At 38.7% G+C, this 9289-nt stretch overlaps 1 protein-coding gene across 1 annotated transcript; it reads left to right on the top strand.

Moving 5' to 3' along the window:
• The first annotated feature begins 406 nt into the window (after positions 1-406).
• Positions 407-8997, top strand: manba (mannosidase, beta A, lysosomal). The gene is made up of 17 exons (XM_053620882.1): positions 407-821; positions 1280-1374; positions 1490-1595; positions 1769-1939; positions 2027-2150; positions 3515-3684; positions 3808-3918; positions 3996-4147; positions 4318-4435; positions 4532-4618; positions 4702-4869; positions 6089-6307; positions 6379-6543; positions 6652-6796; positions 7578-7720; positions 7857-8114; positions 8242-8997. The coding sequence occupies exons 1-17, from the start codon at positions 606-608 to the stop codon at positions 8464-8466; spliced, it is 2673 nt and encodes an 890-aa protein (XP_053476857.1). The 5' UTR covers positions 407-605; the 3' UTR covers positions 8467-8997.
• The last annotated feature ends 292 nt before the right edge of the window (positions 8998-9289 follow it).

Genomic DNA, 9289 nt, shown 5'->3' with positions numbered 1-9289 from the left:
CATTCAAGGAACCACAACAGTTTGCTTATATAATCATTTACTCATCAGTAATCATTTGCCAACGCATTTTCCGACAATAAACTAATGGCAAATACTCAAAAGGACAAAAACAAATGAAATTGTTCACTTATATTTCAACAATCTGGTATCTTAAGTTTTGTTGTGATTTATCCTGTATCTGTAAAGCCTGTTTACGCTCTCCATCCTGCGTTATTTGAACGCATCCACCACGTTCAAAAGACTCCGAGATGTAAATATGACGCGGTTAGAATTTCTACTTGAAAACGCTTCAAGGCTCCTTTAAACGCTTATATATATATATATATATATATATATATATATATATATATATATATATATATATATATTACACACTATATCCGTGAAACGCTGCGTCTTAATTTGACTTCTTTTTTGAATAACGGTTTGAACACACTGAACTGGAGTGTTATTTGGGTCTGCGCAGTCATGCATCTATCAACTGACTGCGCGTGTGATTGTAACTTCCGGGCTGGTCAAAGTACTAAAAACGTCACAATCGTGATTTTATAAGTAAAGACGAGATGGTTTACGCGTGGTTAGCACTTTAGTATCAGACATTAACCATGTGGAACAAGTCTGGACCTACTTATGTGTTTTTCTGCGTTTTCTTAGCATTTCCCGCGTTGTTTCTGTGCAAAGTAAGGTCTCAAAGTTCGGGGGTGTATGAGTTGCTCCTGGACGGGACATGGAAATTACAGAACTCTAATGGTTCCGTCTCACTCAATGCACAAGTACCCGGATGTGTCCATACAGCATTGCAGCAACAGCAGATTATTGAGGTAATGATGCATCAGTGAGCTTACATTTGTATTATTATTATTATGTTTAGACATTAAGTACATATTTAGTTTAAAGTTGCATGAAACATATTGTTTACTCTTAAAATGGTTTAGGTGTTATACATACAGCAAAGTCTAGATGAAAAGTAAAATATGAGAAAATACTGCTCAAATACAAGCAAAATCTACTGATCAGATCAGTATAGGTGGACTAATATTTTAATGTGCAGTGATTGACAGCCCTCTGTCCAAATCTCCGAGCCTTCTACATCACCAAAGCAAAATCTAAATTGTCTCAAAAAACAAACAAACTTAAAAGTAGATCTGTCAAGTTAGCAACCAAGCATAAAACCCAAGACAAATCCACCCAGCACGGTCTCCCCCCCCCCCCCCCCCCCCAACCATGGACAATCAACGATCCTAATAAATAACTGTGTACTACTTTAAATGCCCTATAGGATCCATACTATCGGTTTAATGACCTGGTCTACAGATGGATCTCTCTAGATAACTGGACGTACACCACTTCGTTCTCTGTGCCTGACCATGTCAAGTATGTTATCCTACTGTACTATTAGCCAACTTTCTGTATTAACTGAACACAAGGTTGCCAATTTGTCAGTGACTGCTTGCTGTTGAAGTTTGTCTTATACTGTGTGCTTCAACAGAGTGAGTAGGAGAGCTGTTCTCACATTTGAAGGTGTGGACACAATCTCCACTATATCTCTAAATGGAGACGTCATCGGAAAGACAGACAACATGTTCCGGAGATATGTAGGAAAATACTTACTCTCACACATATCCTCCAAATAATGAATTTTCCCCAAACAATTGTTTTCATTTTAACACCCTGATTAGCTGAGAACCTGATATTTTAAAATATTAACACATCAAACAAGTGATAATACAGTGACTGAACAGTACAATATTTGTACATTAATTCTCAGGACTTTGAGGTTGCAGGACTACTTAAGGATGTTAATGTTCTGAAAGTATGGCTCATGTCAGCCGTGACCTACGCAGCAGAGCGAAGTCAATCCCACGCTTCATACAAAGTCCCCCCAGAATGTCCTCCTGCTGTACAGAAAGGAGAGTGTCATGTAAACTTTATTCGAAAGGTATATTAAAACTAGATGTATGATGTTAGCTCATACTAATTCGTCTACAACAGTGAGATATAACCGTGTTGATTTTGTGTGTTTCAGGCACAGAGCTCATTTAGTTGGGATTGGGGGCCATCTTTCCCCACTCTTGGCATCTGGAAGAGTGTTCGTCTACAGTCTTTTCTTAACCTTAGGCAGTTGAGTTTTATCGCCAATCCTAAATATGGTACAGTTTACAGGACATTTGTTAAGACCATGGTTTTCTCTTAAAATCCATACTGCATTAGAAGTGTGACGCTTGGGTTGATAAAGTAATCCGCAAGCGTGTAGAATCAGTGTGGTGTTTATTTGGGCAATCGTAATCGTAGTTCATAGCAAAAGTCACATTACAAGCTGACAGGGTTAACAGAGGAATGAATGTCCATGATCATAATCGGTTCTATCCTATCTAGAGGATAGAGAGCCCAGTGTAAACAAAGGGGGGAATTTGTATAGGGGGGAATATGTGACAAAAAGTTTCTGTTTGACAAAGTTGTTTTTAAGATATATGGAACCAATTTTTTTTCTATCTTTAATCAGCAGACACTTTTTCTGTTTATTACAACTTTATTACTTACACTTGTATATACAATGCCCTCCACTAATATTGGCACCCTTGGTAAATATGAGCAAAGAAGGCTGTGAAAAATTGTCTTTGTTGTTTAACCTGGAAATGGTTATTTTCAATGCTTGTGCTATTTTCTTATAGCCACTTCCCATTTTGTGAAGCTCAACAACATTTTGCTGCACATCACAGCTATATTCCTTGGTCTTAACCATTGTTATGAATGGCTAATGGAATTTGGCCTATGTGCTACCTCATATTATACCCCTGTGAAACAGGAAGTCATGGTTGAACAATTTCCTGTTTGATATCCATGACAGCAGAGTATTTTGTCATTTTTTTGTAAACAAAAGGTCAAAAGGTTAAACAATAAAGACAATTTTTCACAGCCTTCTTTGCTCATATTTACCAAGGGGGCCAATAGTAGTGGAGGGCACTGTATACTTATCACATACACTCACCGGCCACTTTGTTCATGCAATTATCCAATCCAATCCAATCCAATGTGTAAAATTATGCAGACGCAGGTTAAGAGCTTGTTCATAAAATATCAGAATGGGGAAAATCTTAGTGACTTTGGCATGGTTGGTTGTGCCAGATGGTGTGTTTTGAGTATTTCAAAAACTGCTGATCCCTTGGGATTTTCATGCACAACAGATTTCCCTATTCTGATATTTGATATGAACATTCAGTGAAGCTCTTTACCTGCATCTGCATGATTTTATGCACTGTGCTGCTGCCAAATGATTAGCTGATTGGATGAACTGCATTAAAATACTGGTGTTCCTATTAAAGTAAATGTGAGATATTCAGTGGTGTATATAAATAGTAAAATTATAACATTAACCAAATTTTGTCAAAACAAACTTAGAAAGAATGTTAAATATTGTTCTCTTTCGCACTCCCTGGGGTCAACCCATCTCTCCCTCTCTTGCTCCCTCTCTCTCTCTCTCTCTCTCTCTCTCTCTCTCTCTCTCTCTCTCCAGACTCTGTCCTGTCATGCTGGACTGTGGAAGTAGAGTTGTTCTTTGATGTCACTACAGCCTCAGTGGGTGCTGTCCATGTGTCTATGCCACAGTTACAGTCAGAGGTGAATGTTCCTCTTTTTCTCAGACCTGAACGAAGCAACACATCCGTACTCCTTCAGATCAACCAGGTAAACAAAGAACCTTATCTTAATTAAACCTATGTCAGATTGGGAGTAAGAAAATGTAGCAGCGGATTATATTCTCTAAATTCAAATTATTTCACTAAAATGGAATGCAAAATCTGTTTGAAGAGTGTTACAGTTGATCTGTGGTGGCCCTTTGGACATGGACAACAACCTCTGAAGTATCTTCTAATAGATATCAACATGGAGGGTGGAGAGACATTTCATGCAGAGAAACTGGTAAAAAGAGCATAATCTGTTTGTTTTTATTCCACTTTTACTCAAGTTCTTTCACTCACTTTGGTTTCTGGGTACAGATTGGTTTCCGTACTGTGGAGTTGGTACAGGAACCTATTCCTGCTTCTCCTGGCCTCAGCTTCTACTTCCGTATCAATGGGCAACCCATCTTCCTGAAGGGCTCGAACTGGATTCCGGCTCATGCCTTCCAGGACCAGATTACTGCAGACAAGTAAGACTTTTCACACTTTCATAATCCAGTCTCACTCAAGAATCCACCTTTTCATGTTACACTTCCTATGAAAATCTATTTAGTAGATACGAGATATCCCCGGCTAACATGTAAACTCGCATGAGTTCTTTTACTCTAACCTTCTGATTGTTTCCTTCTTCGTTTGTTAGTTTGACTCAACTGCTCTTGTCGGCACAGATGGCAAACATGAATGTTTTGAGAGTGTGGGGAGGTGGAATCTATGAACAAGATCTCTTTTATATTCTGTGCGATCAGCTCGGCATCATGGTATTCATATTCTTGCATTATGATATAGGTCTACTCTCTGCTTATTCCTTGTTATTTGAGATTTGTTTCTACTTCAGGTTCTGTATCTGGTTTTAGGTTTGGCAAGACTTCATGTTTGCGTGCGCGCTATATCCTACAGACCAAGATTTAATTGAGTCGCTGCGAGAGGAGGTCATTCAACAGGTAGATACACACTCATCCCCAAACACAGCAATCCTTAAACCTTCAAATTTGCACAATTAATGGGCTCATGTGGTGTAACTCAGGTACGACGGCTCAAGTCGCACCCCTCCGTGGTCATCTGGAGTGGAAACAACGAGAATGAGGCGGCTATAGCAGCCGATTGGTTTTCTATTCCTCCTGCTGAGAAGCCTCGCTACGTAAAGGACTACATTCAACTGTATGTGGAAAATATCAGAGAGATTGTACTGCAGGTGAGATTCAAATTTTGAGTAGAATGCTTTTTCCTTAATAATATAATAAATGTATATCACATGAAAAAATTATACTTAAAAATTAAAACATATATTTACAAACAATATTTTGATGTATACAGGGAGCTCCCCAGTGGTGCAACAGGAAAGTGTTGATCACGGTGACACCAGCCAATTGTGCGCATCTCTGAGCTTGTGTGTACAGAAGAGGGCAAATAGCGCTTTCCTGCCAGTGTGATACACTGCCTTGCATGAGCAGCAGTTTGTGGGCTTCATGGGCTTCACCCTTTCCAGTTGGTAGCTGTCATATGATGAGGGAAAGCTGGTTGATGTGTGGAACTAGGCAGATGACCAGAATTGGGGAGAAAATGGGGACAATCAGAAAAACACTTATATGTATTAATATATTGTCGGTTTTAATATATTAGAATATATTATAATATAATAATGATCATCATAGAAACACATTTGCTAGACATATGGCCTCTCTAAAGATAAAGTAAAATGTGTTCATTTTATTTCTTCAGTTATTTGTCTTTCCTTTTTATTATATGTTATTTATATGGTAATATATGTTATATTATATTATATATATATATATATATATATATATATATATATATTTACCTAATGTAATTATATATTTGCATAATTCAAAATATGCTGAAAGGAATTAGTTATAGGCTACACAGTGTAGAAATGACCATAGTTCCATCTATATTAGGAAAATAAAATTCCTATTATTTTTTTATATCCTATATCAGGACACATCCTTTGTTTTCCTATGGGGATTATTGGAAACAATCATAGAGTGATTTGATTTCTTTCTTCTTTGTTTTCTTTTTTAATTTTTTTCCTTATTTTCTCCCACCCATCAGGCATTTCTCCCCTATCACATAACAGCTACCAACCAGGAAGGGTGAAGGCTAACCTCTGAACTGCTGTTGCTAGTGTCTAGAACTAGTGTCACTGTTAATCACCCCTCCCTCACTGAAAGCACGGCCAATTTTGCTCTCTTGTACTACCGGTCACCAACGTCTATGGCATCATCGGGATTCGAACTTGCTTTTCTCTTGCCCCACTTGGAGCCTGTGATTTGATTTCTTGAATTTGCTTACACTGTTTTCTCTGCAGGTCACCGGAGACTCTGAAAAGTGTCTTTTGACAAAAAATGGTGAACAACGATAAACTTCTAAGGTTTACTTCTAATTCATTTTAGGAGGACAGCACAAGACCTTTCCTGGTGTCTAGCCCAACCAATGGTGTGAATTCTGAGAAAGAAGGCTGGGTGGCAAAGAACCCCTATGACACTCATTATGGAGACGTCCACTACTACAACTACCTCACTGACTGTTGGGACTGGAGGACATTTCCCCACGCACGCTTCATCTCTGAGTACGGCTTTCAGTCCTGGCCTTCACTGTCCACCCTCAGTAAGGTAAAGCTTCTGGATACACATGTGGATACACTGTGTGCCTGTGCATGTACATACTCTGTTAATGTTAACAGGTGTCAGTCGCTACAGACCGGGATTTCAACAGCACGTTCTCGCAACATCGACAACACCATGAGTCTGGAAATCTGCAGATGCTTATGCAAGCATCACTACATTACATCCTTCCCAACAACACAGACCTCAGGCAAAGATACCAAGACACTATATATATCACGCAGGTGACAATACAAGACACGCACGTCGCATTTCAATCTCATTGATTAAAAAAATGGGAGTATATGGTAGCCCAAAATAATATACACAAACATCATGTTTGGTCTGTGCAGGTCATGCAGGCCCAGTGTGTAAAAGCGCAGACGGAATTCTACCGCCGCAGTCAGAGTGACATTGTTAAGGGTGAAGGGCACACCATGGGTACCCTCTACTGGCAGCTGAATGATATTTGGCAGGCACCCTCCTGGTCCTCTATAGGTCAGTGTGGCAATACGCACCACAGCCATCACAATTATACATATTATAATACGCACAGTCTCCTCCGAAACTATTGGAACAGCAAGGACAATTAATTTGTTTGTGCTATACACCAAAGACATTTGGATGTGAGATCAAAAGATGATATGACATGAGAATTCAGCTTTTATTAACATAATAGGAGGGTTAAACTGTGGAAGTCATTTTGACCTATAACATAATGGATATAACTTTTTTCCCCCCAACATAATAGGAGGGTTAAACAGTCAAAATAACAGGACACATCTGGGTATCAAGAAACACCTGTCAGTCACATGTTCCAATATTTTTGCTTGCCTACAAATTGAGTGTTCTGAAACAAAATGTGCTATGTTTTATGTTTTAAAATGTCTACATATAGCTTCCTGGGATAGGCTCCAGGTTCCCCCGCGACCCTGAAAAAGAGTAAGCGGTTGAAGATGGATGGATGGATGTCTACATATAAATATCACATAAATAGCAGGAAATAAAAACCGAAATTCTAAACTCTCTGAAATTCTAAACTCTCTTCTTATATTCATCTTTTGAACTCAAACCCAAATGACTTCAGTCCACAGGAAAAGCAATTGAATTGGTATTGCTGTTTCAATAGTTTATACTGTATGATAATGTATAATTGTAACAATTACACATACATATCCATAAGATTAGAGCACAACATTTTTGCTGTTTTATGTTACATAATGTATTGCACATGTGGTGTGTGTGTGTGTGTGCGTGCGCGTGCATGCGTGTATTTTAGAGTTTGGTGGAAAATGGAAAATGCTTCACTACTTGGCTGTGCATTTCTTCAGTCCTCTCATATCAGTGGGGGTTGAGGATAAAGGAGACTTGCTGATCTATGCTGTCTCTGATAGGAACACAGATTACACTCTGAAACTCACTGTAAGAGTGCTCTTTCTTTCTTTTCTTTCTTTGTCTCTGGGACCTTAAATTGAATGTAAGTCTTACATTTTTAACAAATTGATCAACCTGGATTTTCTCTCTTTTCTCTCTTTGAATCTATGTTGGCTGCCTGAAGGTGAAATTATACCAGTGGAACAGTTTTTCTCCTCAGTGTTCTCTGGAGTCTGATCAGGCAATGGTGAAAGGGGGTGGGGTCACAAAGGTGTTTCAGTCTCCAGTCTCCACGGTGCTAAAAAACTGTGGAAATTGCACTCGGAAATCATGTGTAGTCACCTTTTTCCTCAGTGGCCCAGAAGGTGTAACGAGTCCCTCCAACTACCTGTTCCTCAGCTCACCAAAAGAGGCTGAAGGCCTTCAAAATCCCAACATCACGGTGAGGGTTACACTGTAACATTTACACTCATTGTCAAAATGTTACCCATTTTAACACACCATTCTTTACACACCCAGAGTAAAACGATTTACACTTCTTTATCCACACTTTGTTTGTGTGTGTACAGTTCACTGTGAAGGATACTGGGATTAAGATCATAGTGAATCTCTACTGCTCATCACCTGCACTGTTTGTGTGGCTGGATGCGGATGATATTCCAGGCTTCTTTGATGCCAATGGTTTCTTGCTGATATCTGAGAAATACACTGTTTATTTCAGAAAATGGGGAAACACCACCATTCAGGAGTTCACTACTAAGCTGCGCATTACTTCCCTCCGAGACATCTACTGAGTGTGTGTTGGTTGGTGTGAATGAGTAGACATGTATGTAGTGTGTATTTACCGTTGTTTATATTGCATGCATTGATTCTGTACTCTGGGGTATGATGGTACAGCAGGTACTGTTACCACCACACAGCTGTGGGGTCCCCAGGTCGATCGTGAGCTTAGGCTACCCTGTGTGAAGTTTCGCATGCTCTCCTGTGTCTGTGTGAATCTCCTGTGGGTTCTCAAGTTTCCTCCCACTTCCCAAAAATATGCCACTATAAAATGACCATAGGTGTGAATGAGTGTGTGAATGTGTGTGTGCATAGGTCCATCACAATAGACTGGCGTCTCAATTGTGGTGTATTTCTGTCTTCAGCAGTCTTTAGTATTCCTGGGAAAGGCTCTGCGTCAACTGATAAGGAATGAATGATTCTGTGCACTTTTAGATAAAACTGTTCTCTAACATTCCAGAAAAGGGTTCAACTTGTAACGTTTTCTGAAAAAAAGGGTTTTTTTTTAACCCTTTCATGCTTAAATTATATATATGTGTGTGTGTGTGTGTGTGTGTGTGTGTGTGTGTGTGTGTATATATATATATATATATATATATATATATATATATATATATATATACACACACACACACACACACATACATATACATATAAATGTATGTACGTATGTATGTGTGTGTGTGCATATATATATATATATATGTATGTGCGTGTACACACACACACACATATATATATATATATATATATACACACACACACACATACATATAAAAGTATGTACGTATATATATATGTGTATGTATATATGTGTATATATATGTATATATATGT

Source organism: Ictalurus furcatus, chromosome 3 (genome assembly GCF_023375685.1).
Source record: "Ictalurus furcatus strain D&B chromosome 3, Billie_1.0, whole genome shotgun sequence".
Classification (NCBI taxonomy): Eukaryota; Metazoa; Chordata; class Actinopteri; order Siluriformes; family Ictaluridae; genus Ictalurus; species Ictalurus furcatus.
The sequence above is the reverse complement of the archived record's forward strand: the minus strand, read 5'-3'. Positions and strand labels throughout refer to the sequence as shown.